This window comes from Anabrus simplex, chromosome 4, assembly GCF_040414725.1.
Source record: "Anabrus simplex isolate iqAnaSimp1 chromosome 4, ASM4041472v1, whole genome shotgun sequence".
Lineage (NCBI taxonomy): Eukaryota > Metazoa > Arthropoda > Insecta > Orthoptera > Tettigoniidae > Anabrus > Anabrus simplex.
This window is the reverse complement of record NC_090268.1, coordinates 385,984,615-386,005,294: the sequence shown is the minus strand read 5'-3', so window position 1 is coordinate 386,005,294 and position 20,680 is coordinate 385,984,615. Positions and strand designations below refer to the sequence as shown.

At 42.1% G+C, this 20,680-nt stretch overlaps 1 protein-coding gene across 3 annotated transcripts in view; it reads left to right on the top strand.

The window, feature by feature from the left end:
- Positions 1–20,680, top strand: part of Klp10A (kinesin-like protein 10A) — a 664,442-nt gene that overhangs the window by 186,262 nt on the left and 457,500 nt on the right. For all 3 annotated transcript variants that reach the window (XM_067145844.2, XM_067145843.2, XM_067145845.2), the window contains exons 2-3: positions 3,161–3,255; positions 17,503–17,601. In XM_067145844.2, coding sequence (XP_067001945.2) covers positions 3,161–3,255; positions 17,503–17,601 — 194 coding nt within the window. The remainder of the gene's footprint in view (positions 1–3,160; positions 3,256–17,502; positions 17,602–20,680) is intronic.

Below are 20,680 nucleotides of genomic sequence, written 5' to 3'. Positions count from 1 at the left end.
AGTACTATGCAGGCTGAGGATAGGTCATTTACGATCCACGCACTCTTATCTCCTAAAGAGGGAGGACCCCCCAGTGTGTTCTTGTGGTGCCGACTTCACCATGGCCCACGTCCTCACAGAGTGCGCCGATCTCTCTGGCCTAAGACGGAGCCTCGGCCTGCAGGAAACACTCGAACGCATACTAGCCGATGACGTGACTACTGCTGATCTCGTCATCCGCTTTATGTGCGACAGTGGTCTTATCAAGGGTATATAAATTACAAGTGTACTTTTAATCAGGGAACGTACGTCCCCTTTTGATACGTTAGTAATCCTTTCGGCCTAATCCTATTATTGTTTTTTGTTTTATTTTGTACTGTGTTTCCAAATTACTTTGTTGAATAAATAATTTCGTTTTTATATTTTAAAATTCTCTACCACCTATTTGTTCAGAGGATGATTACCTCGTTGTACTTCCTCTTAAAACAAAAATCACCACCACCGTTAGACTACGGCAGTGTAGCATATGGATCAGCAAGGCAAAGCGTCCTTGCGAAGCTGAATAGGATTCACCACAGTGGGGTTAGGTTGGAAACGGGATGCTTTACGTACACGCCCCGTTGCTAGCGTGCTCGCTGAATATGGTGTGCTGCTTTTTCACGTGAGGCGCCAGCGAGTGCTTCTGCCTTATGCTGCAAATTTGCGACAGATGCTACTTCACCCAAGTTATCCTCGATCTGCACACTGGCCCGTAGGAAAACACGGTCCCCTCGATTTATCGGAGGCTCTTCCTGTCTGTTGTTGCCCGGTATCCAGATTTAGTCGTCGTTTACGCGGATGGTTCGAGGGCAGAAACGAAAGAGGGCTGTGTGTTCGTTGCCGACAATGATATATATATTTTTGCTCTCCCTGAAACCTGTAGTGTGTACACAGCTGAGCTTTATTCTATCTCTGAAGCTGTGCGGTACGCGCTGCGCGATGAGCGCAGACACTTTCCGCTGTGTACTGACTCCTTGAGCTCGTTACAGTCTCCTGAAACATGTTTTCCTCGGCACCCTCTGGTCCAGCGGATTCAGTACCTGCTGGCCGCGTGTTCGGATGCAGTCACCAGAATCACGTTTGTGGCTCCCAAGCCACATGGTTGTAGACGGAAACGAGTTAGCTGACAAGGCTGCCAAGGAGGCTGCTACATTGTCCCCGTTCCTTACGAGGTTCTAGCAAGTGATATTCGCTCTCAGCTGAGATATTTGGTCATGTCCCCTTGGGAGATTGAGTGGCCTCACTTCCAAGTTAGCTGAGAGCGATCAAAAGAACAACGAAGTTATGGAGGACTTCCGTTCGGGCTTCTCGGAGGGAAGCAGTGGTGTAAGAATCGGCCACAGATTAATAACGCACTCCTATTTACTGAAAGGAGAACCCGTCCGGTGTGTACTTGCGGCGATCATCTTACCGTATTACACATCCTTACGGAGTGCGTGGACCTGGTCGATCTGCGCTGTAGTTTAAAACTCCCGAATATCATCCCCCTCATCCTGCGAGATGACTACCTCGTCATCCGTTTTATGAGGGATAGCGGTTTGTTTTATCGTATATAAACGTAGTGTTTCGAATGAGTCTTTATATTATTGTTTACTACGTTTGCTCAAATTGGCTGTGTTTTAGTTTGTATAGTTTGTTTTTTTAAAAATAGTAATATGCATGATATATTACTGCTATTTCAGGCAACGTCGTATTCTACCATAATGTCATCTTATTTAACCGAAAATAAGGCGTTGCGAATTAGATCCACTGATTATTTTAAACTCGCAACCATTGTCATCACTTGTTTCAAATTCTAGTCAGTGGATACATTGTAAAATTTCAACTATGTCATGTCGTCCATCTCGTAACATTAGGGGCCGATGACCTTAGAAGGTACCCTTTAAACAAGAAGCATCATCAAGAGGTGCGTGGGTACTTCTTACCCATTGCAAAATGAATCAATTCTTCGTCGTTCGGGTATTTTGTCTTCTACCTCTTCTACTTTCCTAATTGACTCTCCCGAACAGTACTTCTTGTTTGATTTTTACTATCATCCGTGTAGTTTGTATAGCAGTTAGTGTTAGCTAAGAAATCTTTGAATATGCGCTGCCAGTTGTGTATTTACCCGTCACCCGCCTACACGTTAGAATATATAATGCTAGTTTATATTGAACGCCAGTGTAAATCTCGGTCACTTCATGTTGGATTTCTTCCAAGTAACAGGCAATGAGTTGCCTAGTTACACGAAACTCCTAGCAAGAAAGACACTTCATAAAACGTGGCAGCGTGTTCCTATCCTCTTATATACAGCATTTCGTACTGGACTATCAGGAAATGAAATGGCGTATGGCTTATAGTGCCGGGAGTTTCGGCTCGCCGGATGCAGACCTTCTGATTTGACCTGCACATCGTGATAGGTATGAACTGATGATGGAAACGGCACATACACACAGCCCCCGTACCAGAGGAATTAACCAGTTATGGTTAAAATTCCTCACCCTTACGGGAATCGTACCCGGGACCCCTGTGACCTAAGGCCAGCATGCTAATCATTTAGCCGGACATCGGGCTATCATGGTACAAAGTAAATCGCTGTCGCCTGGCGAGACACTGTCCATGCAATCTTGGTGCGGCTTTGTGATTACATAAGATTACTAATCATAAAAAGCTACTTATCGGATCTCGTCAAACCACTTCCTAAAACCTCTCAGGAGTAATAACAAATAGTAAAATTTTCAGCAAAATCGGTTCAGTAGTTTCAGTCCATTTGAGACATAGTTTCACCTTTTATATATGACATGGATATAGTTTTGCTGTTTATTTCAGTTATTGCACGGGAAATACTGTCGTAAATCATTTAACGGAAACTTCACTTTGAATGCTATTAGATATCAGATCCTGGGATTTGTGACATTGTCCTATCCTGCCCTTGATTAAATGAACAGCGAGATAAATTCAGCTCCCTTCGGTTGCTGAAAATGTTGTATAAAGAAAGAGTCTTTGATCGAAACTTTACTTCTAGCTTTCCACTTTTTTTTTTTCTTCATAGTTTAGCTAGCTTTAGGAATTTGCGAGGAAAGAAGTCTTGATAATCGCTCATGTTGCTGACCTTAAAACAAAGTACCTTTGGGTAGACTATATGTTTTTCTTTCTTTTTCAGGACGCATTCACACGGCAGTGGTTTCCGGAATTAACTTCGACACGAGGAGCGTTACAGTGGAGTGGTTTGAACGTGGAGAAACGAAAGGCAAAGAGGTAAGTTTTATGGCCGGTATATCATACCGTTTTTTCCTTGCGTATATCTCGCCATCGCATATGTCACACACCCTAATCTCTGATATGGAATTGAGCGAGAAAAATTCTCCTCGCATATGTCTTGCATACGTTTTTCTTCATGTATCAAGGTCAAGGTCGAACTGTTTCCCGGAATCCTCCCTTCATCTTGGTCGCAGTAGCTCTCATCCCTTTTTTTAAAATTTTATTTTTTTCGTGAAGGTTAGGTAGGCAATTCGGGTTCTTGATGTATTCCCTGGCCGTAATGAGCTAGATTTAAGGTGATTCTGTTGATATAACTGCAGTTTCAGTGTACTGGTACGCAGTATGTGCGAGACATAAGGTATAAGTTTGATTCCAGTGTATTAAGATATCTTCATTCTTTCCAGCGTCACTTCTCTTATAAGCGAGTTACAGAAAAGCGCAAATGTTCACTGTAAACTTTTAAATTCGAATGATTCAATTTGCGGAGAAACATAATGGTGCAGCGAGCCGAGAATTTAAATGGGACTGAGTTAAATGTGCGCTACTGAAAAAAGTGCCTTTGCTGGCAAGATGTAGTGTTTACAGTGCGCTATGTCTTCTGGCATAGGCTACAATAAAATTGTTACTTTCATTGACCTGTCTCAGTCTCTTCCTTGGCTTTGACAGTATGAAAGGGGCTGAGGTATGAGTGACGCAACTAATGCCATTCCTTATGCAGCCAGTCCTTGCTATGAATGGTGTGAAAATGTCGCTCATAGGGTCGGTTGGTGCAGGCATTTCAGTGGGCTTGGCAGACTGATGTGCAATAGCAACTTCCGACTCAGTGAGGAAAGCAACGGGAATCTACCTCACTTCTCATTTCCCTAGTACGCCTCTTCAGTGACACCTAGGCCATCTATGACAGCTAATGGTGAACCTGTTGAGGATCCAACCAGCCTTCGGGCTAAATACCCAACACACTGAAAAAAGCAGGAAGCTGTTCTTGAAAACTCCAACATATCAGGGAAAGCGCTTCGGCACCAACAATTGGAAAAAAATCTAAAATGAACTTGCTTCGGCGCGTGAAATGTTTTTCGTGATGCATCTGGTGTATCGCACACCGCAGGATATTAGCCCAAAACTAAAGGCGAGCCGTGGCCGAATAGTCAGATTCTTTGTTCCCACACCCATGGTATCCACTGCATGTCGTAAGAGGTGACTAAAAGGGGCGACCTAGGCGCGGACATAAATTGCGGTTTTGTATAATGCGTTGAACCCCCCTGTAGAAGGGAGGGGCTGAATACATTCACAGGTAATCCCTGTCTGTCGTAGAAGGCGACTAAAAGGGTCATGTGGTCATGACTCCTTTATTTTTTTTGTTTTTTGAGGGCTAGTTGTAGACCGATTCAAAATTCTCGATGTGCGTGCTGCTCGGAGATGGGCCTCCTACGTGTGCGATTACGGTCGAAAGCCCTATGGTGACTACGGGAAGCCATTTGGGTGGGAGTGCCATGTACACTTGCAGTAGTATCCGCCTGACAACACACGTCCCCACACAGCCGAATGCCAGGAGGACATTTTTTATTGTTTTTATTAAAATTTTTCTCTTTTTGCTCTGTACACGCCATGGGGTACTCTCTATTGCGGGTGATTAGATGGAGGGAGTCCTAGTGCTCATTGCCTTACTCATTCCGTATTAGGCATCGTCCAACATCGGACATCGGGCAGTACCGGCTACGGCCAGGTGGCTATTGCCTTGGTTGCTTGGTTCGGCTACAGAGATCCCTGATTGGAGTGGGTGGCATTCGGGCATGGTGTCGAAACCACTTCCGCCTGCCTACTCGGGTAGTTCGCTACCCAAGTCTTTAACATTTGATTCCCTAAGGGGGGCAACCCCTTGGGAACAAGCGCAGCGTATTAGTCTGGGGCCCAGCTTCCCTTGGTTCCTGGTTGTTACCAGAACCGATGGGCAAGATTTCAAGATGGTCAGTACGATTATTTTCAGTCTACACGTCGAAGGTGTATACGGTGAACTTGAGGACCTTAAGAAAATGCGCAGTGGTGATTCGCTTAAGTGCGACCACTTTGATTCAATCTCCGTCAGAGAGGAAGAGCACAAAACGTTGGTTCGTGGAGTTATTTTCCTCCGTGATTTCGTTCTGAACACTGACAATGAATTGATGGAAGGCATAAAGTGCCGTGACGTGAGACACGTCCGGCGCATCATGCGCAAAGTCAACGGTGAAGACGTTGCCACGGGTGCGTTCATAGTCTCCTTCAAATTGTCAGTGTTGCCAGAGTAAGTAAACAACCTATCGTTCCGATGTGAGGCCGTACATCCCGCCTCCCATGCGATGCTATCAATGCCAGAGATTCGAACACATGGTATCTCGTTGTTCGAATCCATCTGTGTGTGGTACGTGTGGAAGAAAATCTCATGGCACAGAAGAGTGTACAACTCCATAAAGGTGCGCTAACTGCCCTGGTCTTCATTCTCCTTGAGATAGGAACTGTCCGGTGTACCTGAATGAGAAGATCTAGGAGATTAAGACCCTGGATGGTCTTTCCTAGCAGGAAGCGCGCCATAAGTTTAATTCCCTGAATGCACCGGCCAAGATTCAGCATGATAGCACAGTCTCTCCTAAGTTCGTCATTTACAACTGGAAAAACTTCCCATAAGATCGCTGCGCGCTAGCCGGCAGTTGTTCCTGTGAGCAACGCCGCAAAGAGAAAGACCTCGAAGGCGCGTTCATCCCAGCCTGTGCCGGCTAAGAAACCTACGCAAGCATAGCAGGGGAAGAAGACGACTTCTCCTTCCCTCGTCCTCTTCTTCCCTCACGAGGTCGGCGAAAGCTGCGCCTAGGCCGGCGGAGGCGGCATCATCGACCAGTGCTGGGGAAATCATCTTCCAGCCAGTCTAAACAAGAATCGACGGCGCGAAAGAAGAGCGCCCCTCTCCTACGAATGGGGTCTCGCGCCCTGTACCCGGGGGGTCGGAGTCTGCGCCAGCGGGTTTTGCTCCTGGAAAACCTGCGCACTCACCTCGTAGGAAGAAACCCCGCTCCCGGACTACTTCGAAGAAATTCAAGGCGTGAATCACGTCGTCTAGTGGAGGATTTATCTCCATCTTCGGATAGGGTTATGAGTGTAGGTTAGGTAGCATATCGCTGCTTCTAACCTAAATCTCACAAGTCCACACCCACACTATGGCACTGTTACAATAGAATTGTAACGGTTATGATAGACATCTTGCAGAGCTGCACCAGCTCATTAGCGTGCATTCGGCGAGTATAGTCTGTATTCAGGAAACAAATTTCAGACCAGGTTATCATACGGTCTTGAGAAATTTTCGACTATACTCGATAGAACAACATTATGCTGACCGGGCTTCCGGTGGCGTTGGCATTTTTGTCCGTTTTGATACCTACAGCGAAGAGATTCTACTAAGAATCCCGCTGAAGGCTGTAGCAGTTCGCGTTCCGCTGCCTGTCATAGCAACAGTGTGCAGTGTTTTTTCACCAGGCCAGCCTCTTGATATAAATGTCACTGATCTTATGGATCAGCTTCGACCTCCTTTCCTCTTATTTGGCCATTTCAATGTGCAAAACGTCATATGGGGCTCTGAGCGCCTTGCCCCAGGGGAAGAGAGTTTGAAACATTTGTAAGAGAGCTGAATTTATGTATTTTGAATACAGGAGAACCAACTCATTTCAGTGTACGTTACGGCACATACTCTTCGCATAGACTTCAGTGTATGCAACCGAACGTTGGTTCCCCTGTTCCCCTGTTTCGGAGGAATACATACGATGATCTCTGTGACAGTGACCATTTCCCCCATTGTTTGTTAAAACATAAATCCGTCGAGGCTCCTCCTCGATGGGTTCTTAAACATGCTGATTGGCCGAAGTCCACATCACTGGCTGTTTTTAACGACGCGAAGCGTCCCTCGTTTTCAGGGACTCCTCGCCGAAAACTCGTTCCTTGGTGGAACGAAGAAATTGCAGCAGTTATTAAACAACGCCGTCGCGCTCATAAACGTTATCGCAGGCAGCCTACTGTGGCCAACTTGGTAACATTTAATAAAAGTCCGTGCTAAGGGGCGAGTTCTTATTCGCCAAAGTAAGAAAGCTTCTTGGGAGAGATGTGTGTCGTCTATGACGTCACATAGTCATCTCAAATGTGGACTAAACTTTGACGCATGTCGGGTATACGTGTATCTTCGGTACCGGAAATTTCCATTGCAGGCAGTATCGCCACTGAACCACTCTGTATTGCTAATAATCTAGCCAGTCATTTCGGGGATGTGTCTGGCTCCGAGAATTACCGTAGTGATTTACTTACTCTTTCAGTTCCAGTTTTTAAGTTGCCCTTTTCTTACCATGTTTAGGGAATCTGAGGCGTATAGTAATGACGGCCTCACTACAGTAGTGTAATGCCTGATTTTGAGGTTAAGGGAGAGGGATTTGGATTTGTACTTATTCTTACATAGGTGGTACGTGCTTTCCAGTTTGACGCATCCGCTGTTTATGGCCTGATCTTCATTCATGTTTGGGGTTATCCATTCTCCTAGATAATTGAAGGAGTTAATCCTTTGTACTGTTTTGTCCCCCGGTGGGATTGATTTGGGTGCATCTTTAATGTTGGTGATAAACTGTGTTTTGTTGATGGCGATCTTCAGCCCTACTTTAGCTGCTATGCGGTCGAGAGAGGATAGTTGATGAATAGCTTCCTCCACACTGGATGCCAGGAGTGTAAGGTCGTCTGCGAAGGCTAAACAGTTGAGTTAACTTGTCTTTCTTGTAGCCTATTCTCAATCCAGAGTCATCCTTAAGCATTTTCGTCCACTCACGAATGACTTTTTCGAGAAGGCAGTTAAAGAGGATTGGGGATAGGCCATCCCCTTGTCTAATACCTGTTTTGATCTCAAAGCTCTGGGACAGTTCCCCTCTGAATTTGATTCTGGCTGTAGTGTTGGTAAGAGTTGCTTTCACTAGATTTAAGGTTTTCTTATCTAGTCCCAGTTCAGCAAGTGCCTGGAAGAGTGACTCTATCTACTGAATCGTAGGCCTGAAAGTCAACAAATGTTGCTACGTAGGGTGAGGCGCTTAGGTTTTTGTAAGTGATGATGGTTTTGAGGTTCAGGATTTGTTCGACGCATGACCTTGACTTGCGAAACCCAGCCTGGTACTCTCCGATGCAGGAGTCTTGTTGAACCTCTACTCTTGTGAGTAATACTTTGGAGAGTATCTTGTACGTCACTGATACAAGGGAAATCCCTCTGTAGTTGTTGAGATCTGATTTGTCGCCTTTTTTGTGTAACGGGTGGATGATAGCTGAGGTCCAGTCGCTAGGTAACGCTTCTGTCATCCAGATATTAGATATGATTTCATGGATACTTTGGATTGACTCATCAGCGTATTTCCAGAGCTCTGCTATGATTCCATTCTCGCCCGCTGCTTTGTTGCATTTCAATTCAATTCTGAAATGGCTTTCTGGATCTCCCCCTTTGTTGGTGGGTGAGAGTCAGACTTAGTAACATTCTGAGGTTCGAAATGCAGTTTATCCATGGGTTCCTTTGAATTTAGAAGGCTGTTCAAATACTCTGCTAGAACTGTGGTGCACACATCATTGTTCATTTTCAACTTTCCGTCAAATGTCGGGACAGTACCTATCTCTAGGCCAGAGCTGAGTCCTTCCACTCCCGTACCCAATTTCATTCATAACACATTTCATTAGCTTCTCAACTGAGGTTGGTGCCAGGAAGGGCATTTGGTCGTAGAAACATGCCGTATAAATTAATCACATCTCATCCCCCACTCGGTATCAAGAAACGAGACAAAAGGGTAGACATACATATAGATGAAAGTAGGCTTATTATATTTTGAGCAGCTGTTTACCTAAGGTGTTAGTATGAATATTTCAACAGTTTTAGCATTATTTCAGCAGTAATTTAATGGGGTTCCCTATTGTATAAGAAAGTGTAGGTTAACTGCTAAGTATGAGATGATCTACAATTGTTTCAACAAGGGTAGCACTGCCGGAGAAGCAAAGTTTTGCGGCAAAATCCTTTATTTTGAGTTTGGAAGGTGTAAAATTGAACGGCTTTAATACGCCGATCTTTGAGTCTACTTCTTAAAACTCATTTAACCGCCTTTACACCCACAATCACCCGGTAACTCTGAATAAAAGGTTCATTTGAGTCCTGTTCTTTCTCTGTCAGTTCCGATATTAACGCATCTGTCTCAAACGGTAAATATAAGTTTTTTTCCTATTTGCTTTACGTCGCACGGACACAGATAGGTGTGACAATCGGAAACCACGGAATACCATCTTCAGGGTTGCCGACAGTGGGGTTCGAATCCACTATCTCCCGGATGGAAGCTCACAGCTGCGCGCCCGTAACCACAGCGCCAACTTACCCTGTCGTACAAAGTGTGACAGCCTGTTTGATTATTGGCGGGAAGTAGCTGGTGAGTTGGACAGCTTTCTTCTTTAGCATGCCATTCCCCTGGTTCACAAAGTTTCTGATACTACTGGTACGTAACATACTGGTTCGTCATAGCATTCGAGCTATTCAATCCCTACTTTGAGGCACTGATTGGAATGAGCAAGTGTGCATATTTAACGGAATAATGGCAGAGGAGTGTTCACAGCAGTCTGCGGCGTGTTCATTCCAGCTCTGGAACTTTGGACTGTTAGATCGGCACCGTAGTACTGTTCGTTAAATGTGAAGGAAAAAAAAAAAAAAAACCCTGCGTTTGTTCATTTGATCGATTATTTTATATGATAACATTGCTTTTAATTGCTGCATCCCTACTGGCGTTTTTGTGATGACCTAAGTCAGTCTTTCTGCGAATCCCGTAGCGAAGCACGGGTACATCAACTAGATTAAAATATATTTTAAATCACTTTTTTCTGTTTCATGAATTATTTTAAATACAAAGCACAAACTAGAATGTTTTCTTTACACAAAGCCCACATCTAAACCACAGTACAGGGAGTATATTTTAATAATAATAATAATAATAATAATAATAATAATAATAATAATAATAATAATAATATTTGTTTTACGTCCCACTAACTACTTTTAAGGTCTTCGGAGACGCCGAGGTGCCGGAATTTAGTCCCGCAGTTCTTTTACGTGCCAGTAAATCTACCGACACGAGGCTGTCGTATTTGAGCACCTTCAAATACCACCGGACTGAGCCAGGATCGAACCTGCCAAGTTGGGGTTAGAAGGCCAGCGCCTTAACCGTCTGAGCCCCTCAGCCCGGCGGAGTATATTTTAAGACTTAATATTTTTATATATGGGTTACCCGAGGACACTAAAGAAGATCTGGTATCCAAAGTGCTGGAGCTAATAAACGAGAGGTTGAAGATCAGCTGCATGGAGGCCGATATAGAGGAAATACAGAGAATGGGGAACGCAAAAGGCAAGAAACCGCTGAGATTGGGGTTCGTATCAACCCTACTAGTGCAAATTTTGTATAATACAAGCCGATTGAAAGGTGAAAAAAGTTATGGATCAAACAGGAGCTGGAGAAAGAAGCCTTCAGGAACCAGAGCATGCTACATTTCCACCTAGGAAAAGCTAGGCGTGCAGGATTAATGGCCTACATAAGGGGCAACCAATTAGTGGAAAGTGACAAGTGGACTAGAACATGGGAGGTGGAGCAGTTAAAGAATATGTACAACACAGCGAGTACATTGGCAGAGAGGAAGGTGAACATACGAGGCAGCTGAGACCAGCAGAATGCGGAGCAGCGAGTGACGACCAGGAAGTAAAGCGATAAGAACAGAGAGAGGAAGAAGCCGACGCAGAGACAACTAATAGTGAGGGCAGTCCTGGTGACCTTCAGAGACAGCTGAGTGCTGACTCGATGAGAGACGCAACACCGAAACGCAGGCGTGTGAGTCTGAAGGACTTCTGGCAGAAAGAAAGTAATTTAAACGAGGGTGGCCTCGATAGGGAATTCGTTAATACTCTAGATGAGAACTCTGATGAACTGGGTGTTACTAGGATTACGAGGTCTAAGAACAACCAGAGTGACGGGCAGGGGAGAAAGAAATAACAGATAACAGTTGGGTGCATCAATATTGAAGGTTGGAGGTAAATGGGAATTTCATGTTTAGTGATATTGGTTATGCTGTATAGGTAGTGAAAGATAAGGTGACAAAAGTGGGGCAGACATCCACCAAGAAGTTATCCACGCTCACGCACTTGTGCTGAAAATATAGTGACTCATCCTTCTTGTGTAAAGGGCATTGCGAAAGACGCACACACTATTTTAGAAAGTTGGGAATTGTTTCTTCCAGATGCAGTTATAACCATTTGAGATTTATTACTATTTGTAATTTTTAGTGTTCTTTATAACCATCTGATATTTATTGTTATGTTCATTTAATGTGTTAATACATTTACGCTTGGAATCGGTTGGTATTTATTATGTAAACACGTCATATCATACGGTGAGCATTTTGCTGAACGCGCGACCATTCGCGTTACTTCCTAGCGACTACTGGCGGGTTAAAGTGCTTATACAAAAACACAAGCTTTGGAGCATTGTTTACACAAAGTCTTTCTTAATTTTGAATGAACACCAAACGTAGAAAACACGTTCTGCACCAGCGGATAATGGCCTAGCTGTTAAGAGTTGCATAACTTTGTCAATTACCAACTTGCCAATCACATTTTCTTGATTTCCACCGCTGCAGAGCGCACACTCACCTTGCACTTCTACATAGTTGAACGTCATTGGAATGATGGGTTGAGATTTTGCTCGATATTTCTCAAGTATTTATAGAAATAAAGTTCCCGCATATTTTTGGTGGGTGAATATGTTTTACACCCATCCGAGCATGAAGGTGCATACCATTGGAATCTTCGGTTCCCTCCTCAGGCAACGCCAGAAGCCTTCAAATGGACAGATTGAGAATTGTTTTTCTCGTGAGTGGAATTACGACGTGTTCATTGCTAGCAGCGATATATATACACGAGTATATCATAAATGCAACAATTACTAACACTACTAACTGAAAAGAATTGAGTGAAAGAGTGGATTTCGAAACAAAAAAATGTTAAAAACTACGCAGCACGAGTAAGCATTTTTAGATACCTAGTCAGTGGGAGGTAAAAGCGACAAATTTTAAATGATTAGTTCGGAAAGGGGACTCTAAATTAAGACAAGATTTTATTGAAAATTAGCTAGCTATTGGACTGGACAAAAGAGTGGTTGAATGGGTGGCTACATTTCTCGAACATAGAGCTCAGAGAATTAAAGTGAAGTGTTATCCTCCTCCTCCTCCTCCTCCTCCTCATCATCATCATCATCATCATCATCGGCTATATTGGACCACTTGAGTCGTTCCATGTTTACTTCACTTTGAAGATTGTACTGTTTGATACTAGTGATCTGCCAAATACTTTTTCATGAATTTCGATCGTAATTTTCTCAATTCGTCCGAAGTCCCTATAGCACTTCTATGCGTGTTTTCTGCTGAAAATTATAAAGTCTTAAGAAGGGTATTAATTTTATTTTTGTTTCCTGCATGTGCTATCTCGAGTCCTATTGCTTTGAGATCTTTCTGAATTTTTGATCCATTGCTCTCCCGTCTTCTTTTCAAGATTTCTCATCACTAACTTACTTGTCGCAAAGGACGATTTCCTGGCAATCACAAGATGTGAAAGAAATACGAGGGGGTTCATCATCATGCCGGTGATTGGTCAGTCTGTCGATAGACAGTTTCATTAGGGTACGTTTATGCTGCAGCCTGGCTGCTGGCACATCGCTAAGCCTCGCTGCTCGTTGTTAGGCGATGATGAAACAAACCAGTGAATCATTACAGAAGTATTTCACAATTTCTACTTCATGTTTCTTGATGTCTGTGTCCTTGGTAATATCCTGGGAGAGAAGATTCAAAATATGAGCTGCGCAAACCATGTGTAATTACATCTTCCCTTTCCGTCAGAGCACTCCTCATTTTTGGCCGTATTGCTTACATTGTCCAACAAAGCTTGTCACATTGTACTTAAAGTTGCTCTCACAACTTTTCACTGAATTTATTGAAAGGTCTCTCTCTCTCTCATAAATTTATTCAAGAATGGGTCCAGCTACTACAGCAGATAATGGGGGTATAGCCAAGTCACAACATAAGTCATCTGAATTCTGAATGATTAATGGAACAGAAGGAACTGTTTTTAGCATAACATAATTTTTTAGTCTGTTTAAGTCCAATTTTTGTTACCCCCCCAAGCTTGAACACTAAAGTGACTAATCTGACTTCGCTTAATTTTAGGAGATTGTCCCTCAGTGAATAGCTGATCCGTAACTGATTTCTTTTGTTTTGATGCATGGTCTGAATTTTGATCTTCATTGCCAGATGTTGCAGTATCAACATTGTCTCTTGATTCTTTTATGCTGTTACATTTCTGAATATGTAACTTTATTCTAGTAAACTAGTCTCTGCATTTCTAAACCGCATGATATCCTTGTGGCTTTCATGCCATTTCTGCTTGAAGTGAGAATTTTTTAAACCCGCCCCCCCATACTGGACCCAGTTTTCAGTCTGGATTACTCATTTTAAGTTATAAAGCAAATTTCTTGCTACAGAAATACAGTATAACACACTTCCATTAGAATATTACTTTGACTCGATCTCAAATGAACCGGGAGTCAAAGTGTGTATATGTATATATATATATAAATATAACTGCCAACTTTCCCGATTTTCAACAGTTTTCCCCGCCTCCCGATTATTCTATTATTTCTCCCGATTTTAGCTTGTTTGGTGAACTTCGAACATTTGTTTTCAAATCCCGCCATTTCAGCTTTGTACGCTTGTGGCCGAAAATCCTTCGCTCATTGGCCGTTTTCAAATGAAATATCGACGTTTATTAATACGAGAAATGCGCGCGAATGTGCGATGTTTATTGAAGACTGTATATCGCGACGCATATATTGATTGTCAATCTCGTTCTCGCGTACTATGTTCGTGTTCGTTCACATCAGTCTAGTCGACTCTAGAGACTAGTCGCTAGATTTGGAGTCTTTTTTATTAATTTAGTGCCAGAATTTAAAAGAATTTCAAATAGCATTGCGTTTTGCATAAACGCACATGAGAGTGATGAGATATATTAATCTATGCATTTGCTAAGTGCATAACTGATTCACATGTGTGGAGCATGAGCTCACACTATTTTGGGAAAGCTTATCAGAGACGGATCATCTCACTCACATACTTCCTGTGAGGGAATAGAGATGTGTAACTTTTAGCCTTGTAGCTTCGTATAGCAAAAGTCGGGTTTTGAGACAGTGTTATAAAATATACCATAGTATTCCTGTATTATGCAAGACGTGTAAAATAAGCAGTTTTGACCAATTGTATTTTCTGATTTCTCCTTATACTTCCTAATTTCCATATCAAATTCTCCTGATTTTTGGTTTTGTTAAAGTTGGCAGGTATGAAAAAGAAAACAACTTGGGAAATGAGTTGGAGTAGCCTGCCTTTTATTAACGCACTACAAATGCTTCATATGTGATATTTCCACATAATCGTTACGTGTATTTATCTAATGCTGTTTAGCTTCAATTTTCACTTCATAAAGCAGCTGAGTTTCAATTCCTAATCGTTACTTGTGTATTAGTCATCCGCAGGATCAACCATGGTTACGTTCATTTGGCTAACATCTGACCCACGTGCAGGGAAATTCTCTGTTGATTTGTGTGGGATCGTGTTCCTTACCGTGCTAGTGAATTCGCTTATTACTAAGAGTTTATTTCTTTTTAATATTTAGTCATTTAGCAATATGAAGTTGGTAGTCTTTGTGTTGTTCAGGATGTAGTTAACTGTTGTAAATGAAACGTTTCATATGCTTTTATTTTAAATCTGAAGTTTGTCTCGGTGATCAACCAGTGCAAAACATACTTACTACAACTCGCCACTAGGGGGATTTAGCTACACAACCTCGACTTTCATTCACAGTTCGCTCAATCTTATTATATTAAAAAAAAATTCCACGCGAGTTGGATAATAGCATGTAAATAATTACGCCTACAGCTATTGTCATCTCTATATCCTGAACTTTGATCACTGCTTATACAGCACAACCTCAGTTCATTCGCTGTTCGTCCAATCTTATTAGCATGCATAATATTTTTACCATACTTGGATGAAAGCATGCTATAATTAGGGTTTTCAGACTAGTGTCGTTTCAGACTTATGCACTACTTGCACTTAACCTTAATTTACACCCACGTTAGTTCAACCTGATCATACAGAATATTCAAGAATATTAAATAGTCCTTTGGGGAAGAGGAAGCATTTGATAATTGGGGCTATGTTGTATGCTGTCTCACTTTTGATTCTTCTATATAAGTAAGAAAAGTCTTGGGATGGGCCTTAAGCATGCGTAATGTAAGGATCTCTCCTCTCAGCTACTTCAGGTATCGTAAAACATCACTTTTTTACGATTTCAAACATGCGGGATGTGTTCCAAACGCTACTCAATATACTACAGGCAATCAAACTGATTTTAAGTAGTTGATTTTTATATTAATTTTGAACAATGGACATCAGGTCGTACGATGAGATTAAGTAAGCCAACTGATTTTATTATAAAAATCCTTGTGACTTCGACCTTTTTCCGTAGGTGAAGGAACCTCTCCGAGGCTTCATTTCCTGACGGGGCATCCGTATTCCGCACAGTAGGGCGTTCCATCGCGGTCATAAACAGAGAACGCCTTGCCAACGGTCCCTATCGGCTTTCCGACATTTGGCAAACTGTTTGTGTTGGGGGGATTGGGATGCGACAGTGGCCCGATGTTGGACTGCATTGGAACGTGAGGGCAGTTATATTCGTTAAGGTTCGACCAGTCGGCCAACGCACCATTGGTCGGAGACTAGCGGCAGCCGGATCAGGGAATTACCGTCCTATGAGTTGGCTGTCGTTGGCACCACAACACGAACAGTTGAGTTTGGAGTGGTGCCGCGACGAGGAAGCATGGACTGCTGGTGAATGGGTCGCATTGTGTTCAACGATGAATCACGGTTCTGCACTACCTCGGATGGTAATCGTTCGCGAGTATGTCGGCGTCCTGGGGATAGGTCCTACTCTTCCATTGTTTTGGAGAGGCACAGCGGTGTTCGTCATGGTGTGGGGAACCATCGGGTGTGAAGGTCTTGACGGTGAGTGATTGAGGGTACTCTGACGGCACAACGGTACGTCGTGGACATCTTGCATCCTCGTTTGTTACCTTTCATGCGACAGTATCGTGGTGCCATTTTTCAACTGGACAATACTCGTCCACACACGGCACGTGTGTCTGTGAACTGTCTGCACGATGTTGAGGTACTCCCGTGGCCAGCAAGATCCCCAGATCTGTCCCCGATAGAACATTGTGGTACCAACTCGGTCCCAGTGCCAATATCCAGGATATCAATGACCAGTTACAACAGTTGTGGGCCAGCTTGCCTCAGGAGAGGATACAACGGCGTTGACACCCTTCCCAACCGAATCACTGCATGCACCCAAACCAGAGAGGGTGGGGGTGCAACGTCATACTGATAAGTGGACGCTTACTGCCAAGTTCTTGGTAAATTTTACTCGATTGTGTAATTACTGAAATAACATCACATACCCTTTCAGCACTTAGTTTCATTTAGTTTCCTCCTCCCCTCTTGGGTGCTTTAATTTGTCAGGCAGTGTAAAATAGATTATGTATGAGGTGTGACAATTGAAAATAGTTTTATATTATGAATGTTATTTTGCCAATATTATGTAGTGCAGATGCGTTGTACGCTCATAAGTCCTGTTGTGTACGTAATATAATCCTTCCTGCCCCCTTCGCATATGAATAGGTAAAATATTATTTTGTCCAGTTGGAAGGTACCTTACATTTAATGTTAATTTTATTAATCTATGAAGCTATTCAGCTCTACCTTCAGATTGTTTCACCATTTCAGGTCTAATCTATTTCTGCTGGTTTATCCATCCTTTTCACTTTCTCTTTCACCGTCATCTTTTACAGGTTGTCTTATTCCTAAAACGGTCAGACCTTTCTCATTCGCTGCGCTTCATATTGAGAGAATTGTTTTTAAATGATATTTTATATGAAGGGATATTACTGCTGTGAAGTGTTCTTTTGAGTAAAATGAGCCTATGAGATTAAACATAAATAGATAAGGATTGCATTTTTTTCATTCTTCAGATTAGCAGGGCGGTAGTGAATGCGTGCCTTCTTATGAATATTTTTATCGTTTCAGATCGAGTTTGAAGCTATCTTATCCCTGAATCCAGATCTTGCCCCCAAAGGATTTAATACTACTACCTCTAAGGGATTAAACGCCTCCAAACTTATAAGGGTGAGTATCTTCATTGTTAGGTTGTTGTAATCTGTATCATAGCAACGTATGATTTGCGGATGTTTGCGGGGAATTTTTTCTGCTACATGTTTCCTTTCTATGTTCCTGTCAAGGTAGTTATATCATATTAATTTGCTATTGTAGCAAAGTTGAGTGTGTGAGTATCAATATTTATTTTTCCGAGTTTTGTAAATACTTTTTTCTTTTTGTTACGCAATGTACGGTTTTATACGATTGCCTTACTTTTGCTTGTGAGTTTTTTCTACTAGATTAACATATCTGGGTGCTATCCTCTATAGAAGATGAATTTTCCATGTTTTACGTTTGTTGAAATGGCCCTCTTGCGCTTCTCTGAACAGCAGAACGTTATACTCAACAATACGCGTTCTATGGATCTACGATTTGTAAATGGTGAATTTTAGTTGGAAATCCTCTTATATGGTACTGTGCCCCATTCCGTTGTTCGTATACAAATGAAGAAATTATTGAACATTATTCGGCTTAATACATGTCAGAAGAAATTTACATGTCGTCTCTGATTTCAAAATTCTCCTGGACAAGTAAATAGTTATCGACTGAACGTGTATATTTTGTACGCCAATGCAAGTAAGGTTTCAAAAATACGAACTCCGTTCTTTGAGTGATTTGGTTACGCGGTACGGGTCGTGTAGTAAGTTTTCATTCGGGATATAGTGGTTACGAACTTCGTCGACGGGAGTCGTGGAGATGATTTCCTAATTTTCACACTAACAGATATCATGTGTGTAGGCTGCCGACTTTGATAAGTAAGAGTTATGGGCAGACATTTCACTCGCTAGGCACACATCGCTAGTCGGCATGCAGAGGGTGATACGTCAGAAGAAACGTGATTTTGAGAAACTTATTTTAATAAGTTTAATGAACTTCCCGATTGCAAGTTAAACTGTAGGCTAACATTTAACGTACTATATTTTATTCTCCCCACTTCTTTCCTGATGGATGCAGTACTTTTACATCTGTCTCTTGGCACAGGCCAGAACAAAATGTAGCTTCCACCAAAGTCCCAGTCTCATCCATGGTTGTGACAATAAGGAAGCTACCTGGCTATGGGTGGTTCCGAGTAATGACATTCAGAGCACGACTAGCGTGTGTGATTGTTTTGAAAGGTGTGCTCGTAAGGTCAGTCGTATTGGAATCGCACTTTCTGGCCCATTGAGTAAAGCAGTGGCAAACTACGTCACTCCTCATCCTTCCTAGTATGCCTCATTTTGGTTCTATTTGAGGATCCAACCAATCTCTGGGCTGATGACCTGAGACATTTTATTCTCTACTAAACCGAATAAATGTTGCTGCTTAACATTATATTTCTCATTGCCAAATATCAATTTCAAAACAGTTTTTTTGTGACTTTTCTTTCTGCACCTCTTAAAATAGGAATTTTTTCAGTCATATGCTTAAGTAATCCTGTAATGAGTATTATATTATTGAATATCCAATAGACTACAGCATGGAATCCTATTTCACGAAACTACACTAGGGCTGTAGTTTACAATCCCTACATATTTCAAAACGAACGATTAAGAGTTCACTTTGTTAAAGATGTGCTAAATGAATGTAAATAATTGCTTATAACAAGGCGTCTTGAAAATAACTTGCAATGGTTTAGAAAATACAACATCCCAACTGTTCAGGTGACACTCCAATATGTCTTTTAAATTCCAAATGCGATATCCCCAGTTATCAGTGGTTTCCCTCTCAAGTTCTCACAAATAAGCTAAAGAACATTTAGATTTTCTGTGATCTCACAAGTCTAGAAACACATTTCACAGATAAAGTACATATTGATTAACCCATGAACGGCTAGCGTTACTATATGGTAACGCTGCAAGAGTGTTTATTTAAACTGGCTACAATGCAAAGATATTAAGGTTTTGTTGTGGAGACTTTAACCCATTTGTACCAAACTTATTTCAATTGAGAATCCTTAACACAATTATTTTTCAAATAGTTGATCTCAATATTTAAAAAAAAAATGTATTTGTGATATTAGTCCATTATGAGGTCACTGACCCTGTGTTTGAGCATGTTCCATTATTGGAGCAGCGGGCCCAGGAGGGTGACGTGATCTCTCCTGTTCACTGTATTACCGATCTGAACTTTTTGTGGAAAACATTGGTGGGGTTTCTTCTTTTTTTAAAGAAAAACAAGTTAGGAAACAATATTTTATACGATTCAAGCAAAAAAAAATGTAAGTCGACACATAAAATAATGTATTCTACAGTGTGGTCACTAATACCAAAACGCAAAAGCTAATCAGCTTTCAAAAAAAGTTAAATACAACATTGTATCTGACAGTCTACTTTTGATGGAATAGAACAAAGCAGTTTGCATGTAAGGAGACGTTGCACTTTTGCACACTTCATGGTAGAGTTCTTCTTGCACTGGCCACATCGAGATTGCTTCTTGGACTTCATGATGAGGTGTTCCTGATAGTCATAACCATACCTGCCAACCCTTCCGATTTACCCGGAAACTTTCCGGTTTTTAACTCGTCTTCCGATTTTCCGATTTATTTTTACTTCTTCCGATTTTTGACTAATATAACCTCTAGTACCGCCAATACTCTTCCCCTTCGATAAAGGATAAATTCTTTCGTACTTGTGTAATTTACGAAACCTTATTTTCAAGCGTATTTATTTGTTACTTTATTTCGTGAGTGTTTCGTCCGTCGCCTCCGTGTATCGTGTTTCCCGCACACCACAACAGCGTGCGCGCTTTATGCAGCTGGGGATTCGGGGCGCCAATCGTCCTGCAACCAAGAGGCTAGCGCGCGCTAGCGACTCAGTTAATCGGGACGAAAGAACGAGTTTATTGTGCTGTTCGCGCGCTGTTGACATCTTTTCCGTGCACAGTTTCGTCGGAGTGGTAGGCCACGTGTTTTTTCCCCTCTCTGTCAAAGTCGTTTGTTAATAATGTATGGGACATATTGAATTGTTTTGCATGTGGTAGTTTCGCGTATTTAAGTGCATAATTTTAATGAATTTAATGTTTTTAAGGGGGTTCTTGTCGGTGACAGTTTCTGGCATTTTCTTTTCTCGTC